At 40.0% G+C, this 25,395-nt stretch overlaps 1 protein-coding gene across 1 annotated transcript; it reads left to right on the top strand.

Annotated features, from left to right (window-relative positions):
* The first annotated feature begins 20,908 nt into the window (after nucleotides 1-20,908).
* Nucleotides 20,909-24,762, top strand: LOC144933256 (leucine-rich repeat transmembrane protein FLRT3-like). The gene is made up of 2 exons (XM_078857935.1): nucleotides 20,909-21,203; nucleotides 21,878-24,762. The coding sequence occupies exon 2, from the start codon at nucleotides 21,933-21,935 to the stop codon at nucleotides 23,883-23,885; it is 1,953 nt and encodes a 650-aa protein (XP_078714061.1). The 5' UTR covers nucleotides 20,909-21,203; nucleotides 21,878-21,932; the 3' UTR covers nucleotides 23,886-24,762.
* The last annotated feature ends 633 nt before the right edge of the window (nucleotides 24,763-25,395 follow it).

The raw sequence follows: 25,395 nt of genomic DNA, 5'->3' as shown, positions 1-25,395 counted from the left end.
AATGCTGGAGAAACCTCAATACAACATGGTATTTGCAAAGCAATTAGTAACCATACCTATGCTGGTTAAATAAAGAAAGTATGGCAGTTGTATAGTCAATAAGCATATCAGCCAACGTACCACCAGTAAAATCGATGTAGCCGAAACGTCGTGAGAATTATTTTATTATGTTTTATTTTTATTATTTTATTACTTCCCTTCTACGTGACTTTACCGAAAGAACCAAGAAGAAGAGTAAATAAGGTGTTTGTTTTTCAGTTTAAAATACCCATATATTTTATGTAAATGTACACTAAAAAGGAAATATATAGCAAGACACAGTCCTTATTTCGAATATTAGAAGCTCTACTTTGGTCTATAGCCACACACGTTATTTTTTAATGTGACCCACCTAGTCTCTCGCAACAGGGCTCACACGCAGTGGGTAATCTGATGTGGGAAAATTGTCTTTAACTCAGCTTGAAATCACTCCCCAGATTGTGCAGTATAATAAAAAAAAACTGCCAGGAGATTAAACAGAGCTTCCTGTTTCTCAGTCATGCCAATAGAGACAAGAGTGTTTCATCCAAACTCGACTCTTATACAAGTTTCAGCACATTTCAAACATACAAATCAATAATAACATTACTTTCTGAGTACAGTTCCAAGCTCGAACTGAAGTTGTCTGAGATAATGTACAGACGCAGATACAATGTGTAAGCATGAGGTTATTGAACAGGCTCACTATTACAGCATTCCTTCCCATGCAAGAGGTTCGGTGAACACTGTCAATGTCACTTGCACTAACCAAAAGTTTATATTGGCTGTGGGAGAGATTGTTTTCCTTTGGCCTCAGCTCAGTCTTCTGGTTTTCTTGCGGGATGAGGGCATATGACGAAGGTGGATTCCTTAAGCAAAGCTGACGGAATCAATATTTCATCCACGCAAAGAAACGTGATTGTGTTGAATTTTTTGTGTGTCTGCACACGGTATATTGACTTGTATGCAACCCACTCTTTTCCTGGGATAATAGTCAACCGGCAAGGCACAGTCTTTATGGCTCAAGCCATGGCTCCTGGTATTTACATTTTAATGGAACGTGCTAAATGCTCTTGTAGTTGGATATTGTGTCTTTGTATTGTATAACATCGTGTTGCCGTTTGTTAGTAAGTTTTAGAGCATAACAAAAAATTGTCAACAATAAAGTCACAATCTTGCAAACCAAATATACAATCTATTTTCGGCCAAATATATAAAAAAAAGTATTTGATTAATACAGTAAGGAACAATTATAATTCTTTTTTTACTATTTGTTTTGCAACTTGCAGAACATTATTTACTTTAATTTATTATATATATATAAGTTCAGATGTTTTACGTGTATTTGTAATCATAAAATACTGGTTATACTTAATTATTGTAACATATGCTATTAATGCAGCTATGTATTCAAATCCTGAACTGTATTTCATGCTGTACTATAAAACGTAATTACTAGCATTAAACAACATTACACTTTAACAAATAAAAACAAAGTACCGTATTTATATTTAAATGAGACATATGACAGGAGTTATTTTGCTACTATACACCTTTTCTAAAAACATGCAACCAAAACATATTCCTGTATGTTTATCTATAATAAATATTTTATTTTATCAAAGACAAGTCCTTTGTATGAAGTTATAGCACCGTGCAATTCGTTTAATGCTTTGCATTACCATATCTACATTAGAATTGACATAAACATAGTGTCAGAATGGTGTAATATACGCTATATGGGTGATTAGAGAAATCAATACTGGTTTCATTTATCAATTTCATGGATTTTGTACAACTCAATATATCATAAAATCTGCACAAAAATGCTGGTGCATCTTACTTTGAACTAGTTTACAACAATCTTATAATGCTCACGATTGGCATATATAATGTAACCAATGCTAACTTGTTTTGTGATTTGATATCAAATGACGAACACCATGGATGTATTATTCCTGCGTATGTTTTTGCGGTTGTGCTTTACAACTCTCTCCAATGAGTTTTTGGGCTGTACCGCGGGTTCAGTGTGATGTCAAACTGGGTTCAGTTTATGAAGAAGCTCCCAGCACATGGAGCAAAACATTGGACATCATGCTGAACAACATGCGGGGACAACAGGAAAACATATCTGAGGACTATGGCTGTAATTCGTCTCATCCGTTGAGTAAAAACTAAGTGTTAAATGCAAAGGGTTTATAATCCCAAAGCATGGTTCATATGTGAGTGTGTATGAAGCAAGCAAATGAAATGAGACCGGTGTCTATATGTGTTGTTGATACCAGAGGCTTATGCTGAGATTAAATGGTAGAGGGCACACAGGGTCACAGAAGCTTCATGCGGGGAGGTACACGGGGGAAGAGAGGCCTGTGCAAGTGGGATATAAAAGTTAATCTCATGGGACGTGGGGTGGGGAGGAGAGTACAGACACCAACAGGTCAGAAACAATTATTTTTCTGCCTGACCAAGTTGCTAGGGACGATGAGCGAGTCGGGGATGGATGGTGGGGGGTGGGAGAATGGGACTAGTTAGAAGGCAGCGAGCGGTTGCTTTATGATGAAGCGAGAGGAGGGTCTGCTTTGCAAAATCAACATGCTTCACCACCTAAGCATAAGAGCATGGGCTTGCACGTTTTACCCTGCGAGATGATATCTGTGATTGATTTAAAATTTTATTAAACACACACCACACTGGGTGTCAACGGCATTGGGCTGTGCACTAAACCCAAATTGTATGCATTCCACGTACAATGTCTGAAGCAACTGTATATGCATGGACGGCTGTCGATGGAGCACATCCTGCCCCAAGGATGAGTAACACACAATGCACGTGCACTGGTTTTATATCTCTCACTTTGTTCCTTTTTTATAATTGAACCTACGTTTTATAAAGAAGACATCGCTAACATTATTTAACACTTTCTGATAGCTGTTGAATTTAAATGTTTTATATTTTGTGTAAAAAATTTTTTTTAGGTAATCACTTTACATTTTTGTATGTTTTTTTTCATTCAAAAATAATACTATTTTTACTTAGGAAAGCCTCAATGAGTTTGAAGATGATTTTCGTAAGGGTGCTGCGTTGGGATGCCTGGCCAACTCCATGAATGAGTGAGTGTTTTGGTTATTGTGGGACCAGGAGAAAACCAGCGCACAGATTTATACGTGAATTGCTATACCGCAATTTCTTGGACACCTTTCTTTGAGAACCCACGTACAAAATCTCTAGTTTTAGAATCTCATCTATGCATAAGAAAAATACGAACAAAGATCCCCCAGTATAGCTTAAGGGACTGTTGGGGCAAGCATAATATACATACATTAACAAACATGATTGTTATCTACACATTTACTCTTATTGATTTTGTTGAGAGTTTTTCCCGCTTTTGGGCAGAATGATGGCCGTTATAAAAAAAAATCGGAAAAATTATTGATTGTATTTGTTTGCTTATATTATGTGGTACAGATCTACACCCATGGGGTCAAGGAATGCAAATTTTCGACGGGGACCTGGTTACACAATAGAAACCTGGTTACAGCAGAAAATAAACCTCATAAAACAATTGTACATGATCAAGTTCCGAATAGCAAGGTTCGTACCATCAACATGGTACAGTAGAACTAGAACCCCCTCTTAACGACGGTGATTGGTTCCACGAAACCCGTCGTTAAGTGATTTGGTCGTTGAACGAGTATAAGAGATACATGTTGAAGGCTTAATTCGTGCCCATAGCATTGAAAGTACTTTATGATATTTAAACTATGGATATTAATACATAAAGATACTGACAATATTATAAACACATAATATAAAAAAACATGGTTAATCAATACATTCATTAATATTTACTGTACCTACAACAGGCCGTCGTTAACAGGGGAATTATCGGTAAGCGAACACATTGAGCTCTAGGGAGGCCTGTCGTGAAGCGATTAGTCATTAACGGAGTGGTCGGTAAGAGGGGTTCTACTGTAGAATCAGCATCAAACTATATAACAAAGCTCGTAGAACGCATCATATACGGAAAATGTTGGGTGTAAAACAGCACCTGGGTAAGTAAAATGGTCAACAACAAAAAACTATATATACTTAAAGTCTGCAAAGCAGAGTGATCAATTGCAGGTACACATGAAAGGACATATGAGCTCCAAAAGTGATTTAAAGTAGAACAGGAATGGTAAGTGTTTGATCCCAAAATGTTCTTTGGGTTATTCCAGAGATTAGGGGTTGCCACACGGAAGGAATTTAAACCAACTTTGGTACTCGCTTGAATTATGAAATTTATACTTCATATGCCGTCAATGCCATACAAAAAACTTACCCATTACATGATTACACCAATACACGTCGCGAAATTGTGGAATGGTAAAAAAGTGGGTGAGGTTAGGGCAGGGTAAGAACAGATTTAGGCCGTGTATTTGGCGCCTCCATTCCAAAACTCTTTTTCTGCATTTGTTAGTAAGCTTTAGAGCAGGTTTTTTGTCCTTTAAGCTTTTTGGAAAGTGGCAGAATGGCGGCTCACAAGCACATGAACGTGGTTCGCCAGGTTCGTAACACTCACCACTACACTACCGCTCCCCACATATATTGCTTGTCTCAAAGGTTAAGCATGCAAACAGATATGTTAGACACGAAGACAAAAAAACTCCCGTATAGGCTTGATGGTATCATAGGCATTAACCAGGTCAATAAAGCAGAGATGCAGGTCTTGTTGGAATTCCCTACACCTCTGCTGTGCAGGCAGATAGAAAATATGGCATCTGTGCAGGACCACCCTTTCCTGAAACCACATTGGTGCTCCGCAAGCCTCTCCTCATGCAGCCAGCTATGGCTGCAGGATTTTGGTAGTACATGTTGTTTATGCCATTTATTGTGAAAATTCCGTCACAGTTCCTATGATCACTGTTTCATTGCTTTCATGGCTTTATTTTGGTGATTTCGAAAAGTGGTTTGGTTTAGCCATGTTTGTTTGTTGTAGTACAGAGTTAGACTGATGGCCTTAATCTAAGTTGTCTTGTGGTTGTTGTTGGTTGTTTGACTTGCATCCTACTAGGATTTTTGCACACAGCGTTGGTGTACGGTGATTTTTTTCTGCAATATTTTGCTGTCTTTTCTTGGATTTTCTGTTTGCACTTAGTCACATATTCACTTTAATATGTTTTTTGTTCATGTTTTTGTTTTTTGTTTGTTGCGGTTGCACCCGATTCAAGAGCCGAATGGCTCACAGGGCTATACCTAATAAATGAACTTGAACTTGTCCTCAGCGTGCCTGGCAAGGCGATGTTGAATAATCCTTGCCAGGACCTTTCCCGGCACACTGAGGAGTGAGATGCCCCTGTAGTTGTTAAGTCTGTACGGTCCCCACATTCACACACACACGCATACAATGATCTGCCAGTGTAAGCTGATTACATACTGTATGCCATGAGGTGGTGGAGTTTGGTGGAAGGGATAGGGGACAGCACTGCGCTACGAAATCGGTGTAACCTGAGTTCACTTCCAGGCCATGGCTAACATGTCAGTGGTTGGTGATATTTGAACTGGCCCTAGGCCTCAATCAAGCCACCTGCAATGACCTGCATAGTGAAGTATGGTCAAACAAACCTCATTCCCGATAAGGGATGGGGAGAACTTCATCCAGCAGTGAATATTTAATATTAATGATTATATTTCCATAAGTCACCATTTTTATTCATCCTTATTTACCATCAACATATTTTTATAGGTCATTAGCATCATCTTCACTATCATTAGAACATTATCATTGTCATTATCATCATCATCATCGCTATTTTCTTTATCATCAACATTATCTCATCATTATCATAATCTTTTTAAGTAGCGCTAACTTGTCTTGGGCTTAGTGCTCCATTCTGCACCTTGTCGAAGGGTGAAACAAATCTCATACATTAGCACACATGCATGTGTGTGTGTTTGTGCGGGAAGCGGCAGTGTAGCAGTTAGCGCGCCGCGCTACGAACTTGGCGACCTGGGTTCAATTCCCGCTCACGGCCAACACCAGTGACGATTATCTGAACCGGTCCTGGGCCTCCCCTAGATCGACTCAGCCTCAAATGAGTACCTGGTGCAGTGTGTAAACATCGTCACTGGGGATACAAAGGCAGCCGGGCATGGTGTTGGCCTCCCACCCCCTCACGTGCCGAGCCGGCCTTCATAGGTACTCGCTAACAGCACTTGCCCCAATAGTCTGTTATGTCTATACCGGGGTTCTTTGTCTTTGTGGGAGACAGAGCCTGATTGATCAGCTTGCTCCTTTCATGGGCGAGCATAATGATTTCAAGTGTGTCATCATTTTTTTTTATTTTTGGGCTCTGCCCAGCCCACATGGTAAACCGTAACACAACAACTGTTTCATTAATTTTCTGGAATTACTTTTGCAGAAATTACGGATTACACCAGAATCCACAAAAGTGTGAAAGTAAACTCTGGACGACATGGGCCCAATGCACTCAGTGCCTTCCAAAAGAGGCAATGTCTCATGTGTTTCAATGTGTTTATATAATTTCATGGCTAAATAAAGGAAACCAAAACAACGGTTACATAAATGTGTCAGACTGATAATAGCCAGATACTGTAGTTATTTCTATGATTCAATACGACCATACTAAGAATATTTAGAGGCAAACAATAAGGGTCTAATTATTCATCAATTCATTGATTATCAACACATTTCAATACTCTTGATACACGCATAGACTCGCATGCATAAGAATGTATGTTTTTGATTCATGTTAAATTCAGGCCAATGTAATGAAAAAAACTGGACAAATGAGACAAGGAAAATGAGAAGCAATACCAAAGAGATAGTAAAAACAAGACAACAAAGAACATTTATACATATAAATTCGTGGCCGTGTATCGCAATAACTCATCAAATCATCTTGACGGGGAGGAGTTGAGTTGCTAAATGTCTAGAAAACAACACAGATGCCTATAAGACAACTATTAAAATGTACATAACTGCTGGTTTTGTACCAAAAAATCCCTTTGATGTAGATTCCAGAATGGAGCTTGTCAAGGATGGCCACTTGTCAAAACATAGTTATTTTGGGCCCCATGCAGATGGGCTGGTGGTGCCCACCTGCTACGAGCCCTGCTTCGAGCCCCTCGGGATTGCAGTCAGGCCACCCAGCCCGACAACAACACAGTGGCACCTGGGAGGGCTCTGTTCTTAAAATGTACAAAAATGTGTCAACTCAATGTTTGGCGTTGTAGGTAAGGCCCACCCTCAGTGTCCCATCAGAACTTTAATAGTATATCTCTGTGTATAGATATTGGGATTTGTGTTGCTTTTCATGCTGTCTCTCATTGCAATCCTTTGATACATGTTGCTTGATTGTTTATGGGGTAAGTTCAGAATATCAACACAGTGGATCTACTGCCTCACTGTGTTGATAGGGGAGTACAGTGGAAACACTTGTGCCTTACAGCAAGCAGGGCCTAAACTCGAGCGCCTTTCTGTGTAGAGTTTGTTTGTTCTCCCCCTGTTCTGCATGAGTTTTCTCTGGGTTTCCTCCCAAAGCTAAAAGTGTAATGTAACTCTTATTGGCCAAACATTCCAATGCTAAAATATGACCTTAGATTAATTATTCAATTGGGATTACGCATCCGGAAATTGCCCACGACTTCGTAAACTCGAAAGGACCCTTCTAAAAAAAGTTTTGAAGCTTAGTGAAGCTTTTCCTGGGTAAGCAAGTATAATAATAATACTCATCATCTAATACAGAGTTTTATATAGCATCGTTCCTGGAAATTTCATCTCACTTGCTGAGGAACCACAGACAAGCTGGAAGGTTGCCAGCCAGTAAGCTGACACCAAGAATTGCTCTGTTGTTCTCTATATATTAAGGTGTTTTCAGGAAAATCAGTGAGTGTTTATAGATGTGGGAGGAAATCGGAGCACATGGAGAAAACCGACACATGTGAGGTGGGAACACTCTATCCCATACAGAAGGGACAGATGATATTAGTCCACATTTTCCTGTCCTGTATTCTGCTGGCGAGCCAGGGTATGGCACCGTGATATCCACGGGAAGGGAGTTTCACAACATTTGTGCAATCCACCAACCCTCGCCCCTGGGTTGCAGGCGTGCGCCAACCACCAAATTTGATCATCTTGACAACAGCTACATTGACCACTCCTTTACAGATGGATGGACAGATGTCGGCAGAAGGACAGAGGCACAGAGCTAATGGATTACCACTCTCAACCTTAGTTGTAAAAATAAATGAACAACGTGAAGGATTATTGTCGCTTTGAAGTATTTCAGTAAGTATAAATAATATACGATATATCCATTTCAATTACACTACTTTATATGGCAGTGTCGTTGTGCGACTTGCGATGGGCTGAGGGAACACACTTCTTCCCTTAGCATGGGCTGAGTAAAGAAGTGTGTTGAGTGGTACAATGAGATGTGAAGAGGTGTATGAGGAAAATAAAAGAGGAGATCGGGTGTTTGGGGGCTTGATGAAGAGGTGTGTATGATAACAGTATTACTGGGAATGCTGTTTATGCTGGGTGCGAAGGTTAGGGGTGAATGTGTGTATAGTGTTGAAGATTGGGAAATTAATACACGTCGAACATGCAAACTAATGGTGGGTGATGATTGAAGGATGTGATAAATATCAACAATAGTAAGGATACGTAGTTTGTGAAAATAATGTCCGAATAAGATAAGCACATTTACACAAATACATTTTCAGAAACAATCGGATAGTTTAACATAAGCATTCTAACAATGGTATGGTATGTACAGTAAATGTGTCAAGGTATCGGAAGAAGTTACTGGAAGTAATATGAACAAACACAATATTTAGGCAAGATTAGGGATGGGAGGAGATACACGGCGAGTATGATGTAGACTTGACAAATGGACACCTAATAACCAGAGGTGGGACAAAGTCATTGTTATGCAAGTCCAAGTCGAGTCGCAAGTCATCAAATTCATGACTCGAGTCTGACTCGAGTCCAAGTCACATGACTCGAGTCCACACCTCTGCTAATAACTCAGGATATGTTGATATTGTAACTCGCAATGCGAGAAGCGAGGTGGGATCGCGGATGTATGTACACAACGTACAGAGAAAATGTCTGTTCAACTTCTTTCGCACCGTACGTCGCCAAACGTGCGAATCGGAGGTGCGGGACTGGATGACTTGCGGCGTGGACAACGCGCGTGGGGGAGAGCGTGAGACGCAGCGGAGGGATCAACAGGCGGAATTGTTAATGACCAACAATACGCGTGAAGGATTCGCCTGGGGGAGGGAGTAATGAGTATAATGTGAGGGAGGGTGCGAGTTTGGGGATTTTTTGCGGCTAAAAATTAACCCGTAAAAACAAAGTTTTTGCACTATAAATCCTTTATATGCGTGACATCGGGGCGGCTAGAGTCCTCTCGTCCTCTGGCTTGAGATGGCTGCCAGCTATGGGTCAGATGATTGCATGGCAGCATTAAGCAATTGGTAATTAAATATAATATTTTTGTCCTAAAAAGTGTAAAATTTTGGAAAAAAATTTTCACGAACATTAATTGTCACGCACAACAAGTCTGTGTGGAAAATGTCAGCTCGATTGGATCACGGGAAGTGGGTTAAAAAACGACCGAAATATTTGCACGGTCCTAAGCAAGCAAGCAAGTGAACTTAATATAAAGGATTTAAAAAGGGATGCGTTTTTAGTGTTCTCTGGAGACTTCAAAGTGGAGACTCAAGTCATGGCGTCGAGCTTGTTGAGAGGTGGATGTTGTTGTGACGACGGTGCTGTAGAAGGGTGAGGGAGAACCCTGGGAAGATGGAGTGGGTCGACACCTTGATGGAGGCTGTGATGATGGGAGTCGTGGCAAGGGTTTTCTGACATTGCAAAGTTTTACAACATTAAGTTTCTACTTAAAACTTTCGTGACTGCAGGAATTCATATTGTTTGTTTTTTTCGGTAAAGTCGCATTGTCATTGTTGATAAAATGCAGTTAAAGTGTATCCATGGTTGTGGACATTTGTTTGCCAAGTCTAGCTGGTAAACAAACAACTTAAATGAATGTGTTATTTATCCTAGAAAATAGCTTAGAATATTCAATAGCGCTATACCAAAAATCTGCTTAATATGAATAAACATTGCAGGAAAACTGATAGACTATTTACCATTGTAGTCAACACAGGATGCATTTGTCATAAATGCAAGGGCCTATGCATTCACGCATGTGTTCACAGGAGAGCGGTGGCGTAGTGGTTAACGCACAGCTTTACGAAGCCAGAACAACACGTTTTGATTCCTGGCGAGGATCAGTGGTGATTACTGGAACCGAGCATGCATCTCCCCTAGGTCGACTCAGCCTTACACGAGTAGGAGGTGAGGTCTGTACACATCAGCACTGGGGAGACAAGATGGAGCGGGCGACATCTACGTGTGCTTCCATACTCGCTAACGGCACTTGCCCCAACTGCCTGTGGGGGCTATCGGGGGATCTTTGTTTTTCTGAGCACATGCATTCATGTGAGTGCACTTGTCAGCACACACGTGTGTGATTGAGAGGTCTCTGCCACTGCTGCTGAACCACAGCAGCATGGCCCATTGCCTGCCCTAACAAATGGTTCTTCCTCTGCCTTGGAGTTTGCCGGTACCAAGCAGGATGTGAACAGACCTCCGGGTCACTTCGTGATGAAAAGGCGGTCTTGTAATAATATGCATGTGTGCAAGTGCATGCATGTGTGTAGAGAGGTGCTCCACACGTGTGTGTGTGTGTGTGTGCATGTGTGTTCAGGTAGGAGTTTTTTAATGAAGACATTGCAACACTGTCAGGCTTAACTATATTTCCATAAATTCCTGGTAATTAATTACATTTAAACTAAATTTGTGCAACAGCAGAGTTTTTTTTCTGAAGAAAGACTTGCGTGCAAGTAACAGCAAATTCGTTTTGACTTAGAAATTAATCTGGGCTAAAATGTTAAATACATTTATATTTAATATTTAACTAACTTCGTCCAAAATGTCATACCTTGACACGATCCTGTTGATATAACTGTGGTCTCAGTTGGTTGCCAAATTTGTAAGAAATAACTCAGCTGTCCCCTTGTAGAAAGTGCACAGATGCAGCATTTATCACGATTCCAAATCACAACCTTAACTGGTGGGACACTGGAGGGGGGAGGTGTAAGGGAAAGAGGGCATCAGTTGTGGAGTGGAGAAAGGAAGAGTGCGAATTTCCGTGTGTGTTACACATGTATAACTTTTAGCCCATTTGGTTACATTTATGTCATTAAAGCAGCATGCCATATTTCTGTACAGCATATACACACGAGGCAAAAACCTAAAATTAGCATTTAGCAAATCTTGGGTGTTGTTGCAGCCCACGGTATAAATAAATGAACAGAGAAATGTTTGGATATATTTTAATAAAAATGTCTTCTTGAAAAATGTGTCTGAAGAATTCCTGTTTGCTATTTTCTCTCGTTGACAACGTGGCACCATATATCTTTGTTATCTGCATAATACAACACATTAGAGGTATTAATATTAGCATTAGCATATAGTTTTACATTAATAATTGCTGCACAAATACCGATCCATTAAATTTAGACAAATTAAGAGCTATTTCTCAGAGTCTATAATAGAATTAAGGCAGTAAATGTGGCATGCCTTGGCATTATGGAATCCGGCTAATATGGTGCCATTAAGAAAAACAAGCAGAATGTATTTATATTACATAAACATGACTAACGTAAGCAATGTAATCAGTGGAGAAAAATGTAGATCAAACATGTTATGCCATTGTTCAAGGTAAGTATAGTAATTTCAGCTATGACGATTGATGTCGAGATGATTAACCATGCAAGTGTCTGTTTAGACAGACTACAAATATATAATGGAGTTTATATAAAACATCTGTCTACGGTCACACGATAAATTGATGTGAACTTTCAAGGTGGCTGTGTGTCCTGGATGCCTCATAGTTGTTTTCAAGCTGAAGGCCCATCAGCCGTGCTTAAACTATTCCTTTAAAAAAGAAATACTTTGCCAACATTTAAATAATACGGGCATAATGATACATTGCCTTGCAATTCAATGCAAGGGAATGTCACTCATCAAGGGCATCATGATTAAATTAAAGAATATATTTCTTATGGTAAATATAGCAGCCTCCAATTACTATGGGGGATCATGTCAAACCACCTCATGCAACGTATGTGAATTGAAGCATATACAGTACGATGCATGCATCATAAACATAAGTATCATGCATAGTAATCATTGAATCAATATTTTGTAACAACCCCATTAATTGCATCTTTTTGTTCACGCATTGGAGTAAAATTGTTACTGTGCAGTAGAAGATACCTGGCCATTATCGGTCAGAGAAGGCCACTATGCATCAAATACTGATTATGGCTGATCGACAATTTAAATAAAATGCCATATAATTTCCAATTTGAGCAACATTTTGGCCCTTTTCTGCACAGCTTGGTGCATTTTCTCTGTATATAATAAATATACTGTATATATGTTCCACACTTAGAAGTCTATGATTTAATGTATTCTAAAAATCAAATTGATGAACATTTATTTTTCCAAAAAAGTTTGCATGGAGTTTTCATAACTAAAAAGAAAGAAATTAAAAATAATTGTGTCCGTTAATTTTTATGCCTATTTTTCTGAAGATGTAGAAATAGTGTTCTTGAATTTTGACCTTTCGCGACTGCAGGAATTCATATTCTTTGGGTCTTTCGGTAAAGTCACGTAGATAGGTTCAAAGAAAATAACAAAAAAAACTACGACGTTTCGATCGCAACGCAAGCGGTCGTCATCAGGAAAAGGGGGTGACGACCCCTTGTGTGCTTGTGTTGCGATCAAAACGTCGTAGTTTTTTTTTGGTTATTTTCTTTGAACATATCTACGTGACATTACCGAAAGACCCAAATCATAGTGTTGTTGAAGTTAGATTTTTTTTTTGTCAACGCTGAATGATGCCTAATTAACAATGATTGTGAGTTACATTGCATGTATGATCACACAAACATGTATATATATTTTTAAAAGTACCACATTTCTAAAATTAAAAGAATAGCAGTGATTTTATTGTGAACTTAATGATGAAATATATAATTGTCATTTAATAATGCAGACCCATTCACCTGGCGCTTAATGCTAGAAGGAAAATGCATTTATACTTCCAATAAAGACCCCATCAAACACAAACCAAAAATAGGACGTGTACTTGAAATTGGTAGCTTAAATGCTGCTTGCAGCCATTAGTGATTTCGCCAGAGCACTAATAGTGACAGCTAATTACATAGGTTTGATTGCAATGGAAAGAAGATTACACAGTCCTTCCAAAGTGTGATTGACTATGACAATTCTCATGGTAGAGTGTAGAGCCACCAGCCATTTTAAATATACATTGTCTTATAGAGTATATTCATGGTTTATTTTTTAAGTCTGAGAAAAACGTATGTTAATTAAAACTAATTTACATGCATTTGCCATATTACCATATACTCCTAATTAATGCCAATGCATGAATTCATTTATTGGCTGTTTTTGTTCAATGCACAGCAATGCATCTTGGTAATACAGTATTGATATTGCACCTAACAGGGGCTCTCCACCTAATACCTTTGTGAAACGCATGACTGAGCTGGGATTATACGTGCAGCCAGCTGCATGCCAACCCACTAATCCGTACAAGGATCAGCATGCGTCTCCCTGCGGATCGTGAGGTTTTTTTTTGCGTGACATGCCACTGTCAAAGCCACCAGCAACAGGTAAGCAGTTCCTTCCAATTGGCGACGGTTGTTTAACAATGCGTATAACTGTGAAAATGCTTGTTCCAAAGCACACTAACGTTCTCTTGCTTCTAATGCTGCGTGTTTTGTTCACTTTTCTTCAATGGATTATTTCCAGCAAATTATTTTGGTCAGTGAAATATTTGTTTTCAAAACATTTTGTCTGCTTAGAGACAGACAGGAAGTGAAGCATATGGATCGGAGAACAATCGCGAATGAGAGAGACAGCGTGTTGACGTAGAGTGAGTGGGCTTGAGCTGGTCACATCTCCGGAAGGGATGATGATGGCCGATGAAGAAGACTGGAATGGCATCCGAAGGAGAGGCCGCATCTGACAAAGTAACCACCGCAGAGATGGAACGGTTCGGTAAGTTCGTGTGAAGGCACGAGAGATGGGTTGTGGCATCGCAGGGCCGTGAGAGATAGTTGACGGTGTGGTGAGGCACTTCAGCCAGCAGTGGATAGACAATGGCTGATGATGAGAGAACGTAATAAATATTGACTTTTGATAGTGTTGATGAAAGAGAAGATTCCATGTCCACATCATATGGAATATTTACAACAAAATTATATTCTCTTTCACTGGAAATAGGAATGAATGAACCTTCACCAAACTAATTCATAAAACTAAGTTTAGCACTGTGCATAATTGCATATTTGCTCATAATATTCCTACATTTATATCTGAATGTTTGAAGTTATTTCTGCCGCTTTATTTCTTCCTTGAGCACAAGCAGTTACGGCGCCTTTCTGATTGATGTAACTGGTGCGAGTTTCAGCGCACGCGGTGCGTTCAAGCAGTCAACGTCACAACGTGTAACAGTTCACCTGACAGCCAAAAAAAAGGCTAGTGTTTTCAATTGTAGAGGCCTGCCTCAATGCATTAGCTCGCAGTCCACATACAATAATAGCGTCACAGTCTAATATTACGGGCGTTACCGTTCTGTGTTATTTCATACTTTATAAACATTCCACAATATATTACTTAATTTTGAAAAAAAAATAGTTAAGAGTACTCAAACTGCCAAATTCCTTGATTTTATTTTCCTGTAAGGTTGAAACTGGAGCTATTTTGCACATTCAGCAAAAAATGGTGTGCCAGCTGCAAGTCGGATTTAAAAATATACTTTCATTTTCGAACTTAACTTGAGCAATTGGTGCTGATTGTGAAATTTAAAAAGGAGACTGGTTGACAGCCTGATGTCTGCCAAACCGATGCAAAGTGAATGTCTGCATCAAGGAAATCCTTTTGAAATTAAAACATCGTTCCATTGAAATTTGACGTTGGAAACTCTGTGAGCGAATTCATGTGAAATGTAAAAAATAGTTCAAACCTTTTTTCCATCTACATACTCTGCAGTTAAGCCAATTCCACAACGAATTTTAAATTAGTACAGCATCAATGGTAAGCATTGCTTGTATTATTGTACAACTAAATTACGAAGTATATTAAACACTGCAATTGAGGTGTATTAATATACATTAAATATACGTAAGTTAAAGTGTGCAAATGGAGAGTGTAAATATTGACCTTAGATTCAATCGGGGTGTATTGATTCATAACTATTACAATACTGTACGTGCATACAATCCTGCGTATGAGAATATATTTGTTTTATTGATTCAATCGATATGCTAATTATATGCTTATTACAATACGATTAATGCAGTGGACAAAATTGACAAAAATTTGATGTAAACACAAGAAATAATACAAGGGAGGCGGCAAAAATTACACGAAAAGCAATAGATTCGTGGCCCTGAAAAGTAACAATGCATTGATTCACCAGGAGGGTGAACACCCCTAACATTCAACCAACGCAAACCATTACATATTGTTGCTACTCTTCTTATTTAGGCAGAACAACAATATAGAAAGAGCCACAATGATTTGTGAAAATTCCACAAGGCCTTGTGCAGAATCATACATTGCTATAACATCGGTATCAAATATGTAAGCTCTGGTCAGAATTAATTTAGTAATATATTTGTTCCGATCATATTTCAAAATATTTGTATGACTTCGAAAAAACTTCAACCGCATACGTTATTTCAGATAAGTGTTTCTATAGCTGTACTCATAAGCATCATCTTAGATTTGTTTTTGTATAGATACAGTTTATCCTGCAGAAGGTGTTGTGCTGCCTTATCACGCACCCCTGCACTGTACAGTATTCTTGTGTAAAATTCTTGAAAGCAAAGACAGGGCATACAGACCCGTATATACCTTAGAGGGCTCTAACCTGCAATACCATTTCAAGATTACAAAGAGATTGAACTTGGAATACCTGGGAGGCATTGCCATATAGCAGTGGCGTGCCTGTGGTGGGCATCTGGGATGACACATGGCCCCAATTCTACCGCAGTGCAGCTCTTTCCCTAGACCCCTGACCAGGTGCCTCTCTTCAACTTAATAAGGCAGAACACTGAGTGCCGCTGAGTTCACTTCAATGCTACACCACTACCCGAGCCTAATTAAGCAGTGCCGCCTGCATGCAGCCCTGTTTAAAAATTCTTGGATAAGTCACCATTCTCAGCGGGCTGGAGATGCATTTTCCTCGTAGAAAACGATGTGTGATCCTTTTGTGCCACCCCAGGGCAGCTGAGGGCAGGGGATTAGCACCATGGCCAATAGACAAAACAGTGCCCTTCTGGATGGGCAAGGCTGCCTGACAGCATGCCGGGGGGCCGCATCTCAGCAACATGTGCTCCACACCTCGGTAATTGGGAATTCAAGTCTTGTTGTCACGTCTTAAAAAGGCTCACGCCATCATCACGCTACGGGTACATCACAACTCTGCGAAATAATTTAAAATGTGGAAATCAAAAGAGTTTGGATGCAAATCATGCACACTCTAATAGAAATGCACTGCCAATTGTCATAAATGTCAAATATATTTATTATAAATATTTTGATACAAACGTTGGATGCCAATGCAATGGTAATGCACGCACTAGTTACACATTTGCCGGAATATCAAGGTTGGATGTCCATGCTTTAATCCAACAAGGACATCTTTCATGATATAAATTTAATTGCTAGATAAGGTCTATGAAAGACATTCAGGATAATGCATTTGACTTTAATGTTTACCACTAATTGCGTAATTTGTTTTACCAATCACAAATCAACAGCAGCGTATATCTGTTGTCATTGGCTTGCTTCAGTTTTCAAGTTTCAGGTTTATTTTGTTTAACCAGGTGAGAACTCAAGAAAACAGGATGAGTCTCATTTAGAAGAGTGACCTGGGTCACCGAAATAACAAGAGCAAGTACAGTAGGTAAATATAAATCACAATGAACTTTTATTTTCTCCAAAAGTCATTCCAATCACCATCTAAGAAAATAATATTCCCTTCCATTGCTTTTAATTTACGAGGGGAAAGTAAAGATGGAGCCTTGCAATTGCGTGCACACACCACGACTGGCAGAAGGGCCTCCAAAATATTCTCTAGAGCAGGGGTCCCCAACCCCCGGGCCGCGGACCGTACCGGTCCGTGGCCTGTTAGGAACCGGGCCGCACAGCAGCAGGAGGTGAGCGGTGATTACGCGCGCGTGGCCGACCAATTATTTAATTACCACTTCCATCCTCGCCTCTTTCCCGCACTGCGCACTTGTCTCAGTCACAATTTTGGTAAGCCCACAAGCTCTAACCCCTAGCCAAAATGAGTAAATAAAAACGTCGCTGGAGAGCTTCTTTGAAATGTGTGAAAAACCCAATGATGACCCCACCCCCGGTCCGTGAAAAATTGTCTTCCACGAAACCGGTCCCTGGTGCCAAAAAGGTTGGGGACCGCTGCTCTAGAGGACCACCCTGGAGGGTATTTTGGCCAATTCTTCAACACTGGCCAGACATCTCGGAATATATAGGAATACAAGTGACCTGCAGATCGACTAACTGTGGGTTTCTCACGAATACATGTACTGCTGGGTGGAGAGAGGCTGGGAGATTTAAACAACTTGGCCACTGTTTCAACAGCCATGCCAGGAGATCAAATTGAACCGGTGACTTCTGGATTGCAAAGGTCCTGCGTGCTGACCATTACACCACGATAGCATCCCCATTTTTCGTAAGTCATAAATAACACAGCAATGTAAAACTTTAAATGAACAAAAACCCACGTAAGCAGTAGATACTGGAGGTGCCACCACAAGGTGTGCCTCTTGTGTGATGCCTTGGCATGTACCATGGCCGTTATGTCTCAGTGTAACCGTGCCAAACTTGCCAGACGACTCTTAGCAGCAGCAATAGCAGCCTGTCCCATTGCTGGCTTCCGTTACTCGTCCAGACACGCAAGGCTTATTTATGATATAGTGTGTTCAGCGAGACTCGAGAGCTCTGGAAACAGAAAAAAAACGTATTAACCCATTCTATCTTTAGTATATCGAGCTCTCGGACTCACCATGAGAGATTTCATAGATGATGATGGATGTGCAGTGTGTGTGTGTGTGCGTCAAATAATCAGCATTGTTGCATTAATGCATGGAATGCCTATCCTGGGGAGAATAACAAATACAAGTACATTATATAAATGATGTGCCAGACAAGGTCTTAAGCTTAGCCGTCAATGCTTTTAAATGATTGCATATAAAACATTGTCATCTGAAAAAAGATCCAGTTGCACAACATGAAGACATTTGTAATATCCCCAACATAGTGAGCAATTGCATAAAATGCAGGAACATTAGTTTGCACGAACAAAATATATGCATTAAGCAGCTATAGATATTTGCAAGGGGGTGGCCTGCCGAAAATATCAAGTAAGCCACCTGTTATGAAGCATACTCTGCAGGGTCCCACGAGAATGAACTGCATATTATTTACTCCTGAAGGTCCCTCCCTTTCCTGGCACGACTCAGGCTGGGAAATGCAGTGATAAGCAGTTCGTGTCCCACCAGCCTACTGTTTCTTAATCACGCAGATGTCGCAAGAACACCCCGAAAGTGTGAGGGAACAAAAGTGATGCCAGTTTTTGCTGGATTTGGAGGCTAAGCATCTGTTCTAACAATGGCCTTGCCACTGTCTCTGTAAGTAGTGGTGCTTTGAGTACAGTCTGACTGACCGCACTTTATTGTTGACATATAGTTGTTTTTGTTTGTTATACTTTCAGTGTGACCTTTACACCTAAATTTGTGAACTGCAATGCTGTGTCCATATACAGTAGTTTTGTAAAATGGCATCAATATGCATTATGTAGAAACATACAGAACGTTTATAACATTTGTCCTGGCCTCTTACGACGTTTTGTGTGTTTATATTTTCACGAAAGACTTCAAGTTTTGATATATATATTTTTAGGAAGGTCGTGTTTAGTCGATACAATATTTAAATTATATGTTGGCGTTTTTAATGCAGTGCTGCCCGATAATACAGCAATTTCGTGTGCCAACATTGTGTACATATAAAATGATCGTCCAATGCCTCCAGCAATTACAATTTAATTGTATGAGGCCTGTTCCATAATTACACCCTGACCATGTATTCAGGCTTGATTACAGTATTGGCTAGCAAAGCTTGAGTCGAAGGGGAGTTTCGCATTCCATTCACTCTGTTATGAACAGCTCATGTTTACCAGCCCCTAGCAGCGCAATCTATTGTTTGCAGAGCATTGCCATTGTTCGAGCTGATATTTTGTGAGCAAAAACACCACTCAACCGGGAATATCTCCAGTCCCGTTTCGACTGCAGGCACAGTTTGCAGAAGAGGAAGTGGCTAACATTAATACATTTTCTTTTTTCTGAACTACCATAACGTGTAGCTCTCCTGATATAAATCTTGTGCCATACTAATGAGTAATATAAACATGTGTTGTTGAAAATGTCAAGGACGTGTACGAGACAGCCTAAATTCAGACGAAAATATAGACAATGTATACACTTAGAGTATTTAGTTTTTTTAATGCTTTTCAAAGTTGTTTACAAATCTCATGACATTGAGCCACATTTGCCCAGCAGCTGCTGCTTGCATTGTACATCGCTATTTTATAAAATATGATTACATTGTAAATAGCTATTTGATAAAATTGCTATTTACTGGCCTTTGTGTAACACCCAGTTAGTTGCTTTATGATTTCAGCAACTTTATGTAATTGTTCTCGTTAACTATCACGAACAGCTCAAGCATGTTAATAATGAATCAGTACCACGTAATTTATAGTACTATTTAATTCCACTGTTGTATGTTCAAGTTCAAGTTCATTTATTAGGTAAAGCTCTGTGAGCCATTCGGCTCTTGAATCGGGTGCAACCACAACAAACAAAAAACAAAAACATGAACAAAAAAACATCTTAAAGTGACTATGTGCAAACATAAAATCCAAGAAAAGACAGCAAAATATTGCAGAAAAAGCACCGTACACCAACACTGTGTGCAAAAATCCCAGTGGGATGCAAGTCAAACAACAACAACCACAAGACAACTTAGATTAAGGCCATCAGTCTAACTCTGTACTATAACAAACAAACATGGCAAACCAAAAAACTTTTCGAAAATCACCAAAATAAAGCCATAAAAGCGATGAAACAGTGATCATAGGAACTGTGACCGAATTTTCACAATAAACGACGTTAACAACATGTACTACCAAACTCTGCAGCCACAGCTGGCTGCATGAGTCACTCCACAACAGCAGGAGCATCAGTCGGAGTATCAACATTTTTCAATGCACCTTTAAGATCAGCACACTAAATCAAAACACAGATGATACTTTATTTCACCGTGACGGTCAGTGGAGGTTGGTGAAGTGAGGGAAGCGCTGCCGAGAAACAGTTCAGATATCACTCGTTTCCTGTGGCGATGATCATCTTAAGGTCACCAGGTTCATAGTGCACTATGCTAACCGCCGCACTAACTCTCCACCCCAAGCATGTAAATAGTAGAACCTAAATGTGTGGGAATAAAAAGTGGATTCAGACTCTTATTTGGTTGTTATTACTAGAACAATTATTTCCCGCTGCTTTTTGTACGTAACAAAAACAGTTGCCTTTTATGGATATCCCCTTGGTTCAACTTTAAAATGGTTTCCTCAGATAAGTGTTCATTGGGGATGGGTTGTGTATATCGCTCCGACATTTGTTAAAGATCCCTGAATAAACAATCATCCCAACAGTAAGCATCAGGACAGGCTCTGCAAGCCAGCTGGGTTCATTATCCAACAGGACCTAACTCAGAAGCACTCCCATGTCCCGTCCGCTTAGGGGACGAGGCACACGGATGTTTAGGGCACGCATCAGCTCCTCGCGTGTAAAGCATGTTAAATATTCTCGTCAGGACATCCTGCAATCTCAGAAGTCAAGGCCTGGAAGGAAGGGTGTGTCCATAATTGTTGGCTTGAGGCTCCACGTTCAAAGTCACGCAGTTTCTTTTTCACAAGCCTCGTACCAAGGTAAGAAATGTGTCGCTTAATTTTAATGTCACATACAATGCCGTATAACTATTTAAAATAATTGTTTTGTGTGTCACTTGTGTGTTAATGCGATGTTGTGTGTGTGTATGACTTTGTTACAATATCGTCTTTCTGAGTGTAATACAATGTAGAGTGTCACCGCATTACGTTGTGGAGTCAACTTTGACTGCGTGATAAAACGGCACACGGCATTAATGGTTGTAATTAAGTACAAAAACAAGTATTTGCATCCATATATAAGTTGTGCCTTCACGTTCGGTTACTCGCTGAATGTGTGACATAACTCACATTTGTTGCTCTGGAATGCACTGGTAATTGCAAAATGCTGTTTTTTATACCTTCCCTAGTGTTACAGCCAGCGTGTGCTTTGTTTTTACATGACTGACAAATAGAGAACTATATACTGTGAAGTTTATTGCATACGCGTACTTTCTATATGGGTGCTTCATCATATTATTTCGTTTGTGTGCAGTGTTTTAAGGGGAATATCACATCGAAGGATTGTGAGAAGTGGTGATGGGGAGGGCTTCATCCAGCAGTCGCTTGACCATGGCTGAAGATGATGATTAATTTATTGCTACTTAATAAAGCAGTTGTACTTCTCTTTCATTGTGAGGACATTGAATGTACGCCATACCTTATTCGTTTCCCAGGCTACTCAAGTGGACGGACCATTCGACCACATCTGTACCTTCGGCGTTTTCCGCCATGACCTCGGGGAGATGTGCTTGGCTCGTGGTTGCTCTGCTCTTCATTGCTCCAGCGGACACGTGCCCATCCATTTGCCGGTGCGATGCAGGCAATGAACTCGTCTACTGCAATGACAAGAACTTGACTTCGGTTCCGAGTGGAATACCTGAGAACACGCACGTGCTGTATCTCCAAGATAACCTGATTACTGCGGCTGGGATTCCTCTTGCGGTAAAGAATTTGACTAATTTGAAATTGCTATATTTGTACGGAAATCGAATTGAGTCCTTCCCAATAAATCTACCAACAGGTCTACTAGAACTACATCTGCAGATGAACAAATTACGCAGAATATCCAGAGAGGTTCTTTCACAGATTCGTCTGCTGGAAAAGCTTCACCTCGATGACAATGATCTTGCTACGAGTGAGATTGAGCAAGGTGCCTTTCGAGAATTAAGTTCTATTAAAGGTTTGTATTTCTCCTCTAATCAATTGTTGTCTGTGCCTTATGACCTCCCGAAAAGTTTGGAAGAACTACAACTGGAAAGCAATCGGATCACAACAATATTGGAAGATACTTTTGAAGGAATGGTGAACCTAAAGCATTTAAATTTGGACTGGAATGCATTAACGAGTGAAGGTATTCATGATAGTTCATTTGCCGACCTTACAGAGCTGGAAGAACTGTCGTTAGCAAACAATTTACTAACTTCACCACCAAGAATTTTGCCAGGAACGAATTTGCAAAAACTGCATTTGCAACATAACAACATCACAACAATTCCATCAAACTCATTTTTGTCTTTACATAACCTTGTTTACCTTGATTTATCAGAAAACCACATAAAGAGTTTGCCCGTTGAAGCCTTTAGTGGACTGAACAACCTGAAACAACTCACACTTCAGAACAATCCATGGTTGTGTGACCGCAAGCTCCTGTTGCTCAAAGACTTCTTGGAAACAAGTACTGTGCATGTGAATGGATTTATTTGCAATGAACCACACTACCTGAAAGGTGAAACTTACAAGGCAATAAGACCTGAAATGTTGAACTCTCGCAATGCCAAGCTGTCTACATCTTTAATGGTAATGGAAAATGCCACTTTGGGGCCAACTACAAAATACACTACAACACATACTTCGAGCGAAGTTGCTGAAACCACGTCAGCTGGCGATTTCACGGCAAACCAAGAAGGGAAAACTACGGCCATACCTACGCTTGTAACTACAACAAGTAATACAACCTCAGAAACTACTATGGCCCCAACAACAGATCATCTAACATCACAGAGCTACAGCAATCCTGTGTTAAGAGGGCAGTCAATGGGCGAGCAAGAAATCAAGGTTGAATGGGAATTTATGCATCCCAATGCATTATATAATCTCAGTTGGACAGAAACTGAAAATAAAACTCTCGCGGCAGAGACTTCGTCGGAAATAGTCTACGGCAGCCCTCCTTCATATGTCATCACGAAACTTCGGGCAGAAACAGCTTACAGGATATGCTTGGAACTCATACGGCATGACAATATGTTACTTCAGGACACTGCGGCAATTTGCACGGACGCACGGACAAATGGTTCTTTGCCAAATAACCTTACTTTATTTTTAAACCAGGACCAAACCATTTTAGCTGACAAAGGTCTTCCCATTCCAGTCGCTGGTCTCGTAGGAGGAAGCGTTGCCTCTGTGCTAGTGTTGGTGCTTCTCGGTGCTCTGTGCTGGTACTCGCACAAAACTGGCCGCTACTTTGTTACACGCAGGGCACCCAGAAAGGCATCCCGCTTGAGGAATGTGAAGCAACAGTATCCAAACAAGAAAAGAGTCTTCGAGATGAATGTACCGCCACACAAGAGGGAACAATTAAACAGCCATGTGCACGATGGTAAAAATATAGACAACGTTAAAAACTGTAATTTAAATGCTGAGAACAATACAAACCCACTGAATGCAAACGAGCTCTGTGCATGACCTCAGTGGCTGCACTGGACAGTGATGGCTTATATGCCGCTAATGAAGCCCACGTCATGAATTTTAGCATCGATGAATTAAAACATTAAAAAGATTTTGTCATCTGAGCTGTTAAAATATTACTATTTGGCACTCCATGGTCCATGAATGACAAATGCGATGCACGTGTTTTGTAAATACGTTGTGAAAAGTATAAGAAGGTGTTTTTTTATTTACATTGAGGCACTATGTGGTCAAATTTAATTTCCTTGTCGTGTGCATATCATTTTTACTAGTGGGCAACTTCAGGTTATGTACACATGCAATGGATTAGGCTAAATGACTTAAAAACATGTTTTGACCCTTGCTGAAAAAGAGTACAGTATATGAAATCTAAACCGTTTCAAGAACAGAAAGGGTATCTGTATAACATTTTACATGGCAATGTAATAATAGTTAGTTTTTAGAGGATTCTCCACGGGATTCATAATTTAAAGAACGTAGTTTTAATTCCCAGTGTAGGTTACCAATACCTTGGGGAAGTTGCAGTACGGATTGCTGGAATAGGCAGTCATACCTGCCATGCGATGTTCTGGATGCAGCACTGGTACAGTGCAATGTGATGATATTCTTGCGTGTGGGGAAAATGTGGGAAACCCCCCCAAAAAAATGTTTTTTCAATCCCAATCTGACCAGTTGCTGAAGCTCTCACCGTTCAAGGAGGGGGACTTCCATTGTATAATTTGTACAGATCTGCCATTGACTTATTTAATATTGCATGAGGCACTGGTGCCATGTGACGAGTAGCCACAGCCATTTTTTTTTCGATTTAAAGCTTTCGTGACTGCAGGGATTCATCTTCTTGGCTCTTTCGGTAAAGTCACGTAGAAGGGAAGTAATAAAATAATAAAAATAAAACATAATAAATTCAGACGCTGTCGCCTCGACAGACCTGGTTTTCACCTGAGGACGGCTGCTTGCGTTGTGGCCGAAACGTCGTGAGAATTATTTTATTATGTTTAATTTTTATTATTTTATTACTTCCCTTCTACGTGACTTTACCGAAAGAACCAAGAAGATGAAGCCACAGCCATTGCAAGATATATACTCGAGGTGGTGTGCCGGGATGCGGAAATATTCTCCAGCTCACCGATCCCAGATGAACCTGGCTGAAATGAAGCCCTGCCGTACTGTACGTGGATAATATAAATGTGCTTAAAACTACTTCTGTTATATCCCTCGCCTCGTATACAGAAGGACATGGGTTCTATTCCGATCCTGACACCTATATATTTGGAGTTTGCATGTTGTGGGTTTTTCTCCGGATCTTCCGGTTTTTCCCTCCACATTTAGAAACATTTGTTTAAGAGTATTTGGCTGCGATAAATTCCCACGTGGTAAGCCACTTCGTTGAGCTATCGTTTGTGAAAGCCAGGTAGCTTTTGAAAAATATCTATATTGCTAAAAATATCTATATTGCTATATTTTATCTGGTAAAATAAAATAAAATTTGTTGAGTTTCTAGTTTTAG

The sequence above is a fragment of the Lampetra fluviatilis genome, chromosome 7 (genome assembly GCF_964198595.1).
Source record: "Lampetra fluviatilis chromosome 7, kcLamFluv1.1, whole genome shotgun sequence".
Lineage (NCBI taxonomy): Eukaryota > Metazoa > Chordata > Hyperoartia > Petromyzontiformes > Petromyzontidae > Lampetra > Lampetra fluviatilis.
The sequence above is the reverse complement of the archived record's forward strand: the minus strand, read 5'-3'. Positions and strand labels throughout refer to the sequence as shown.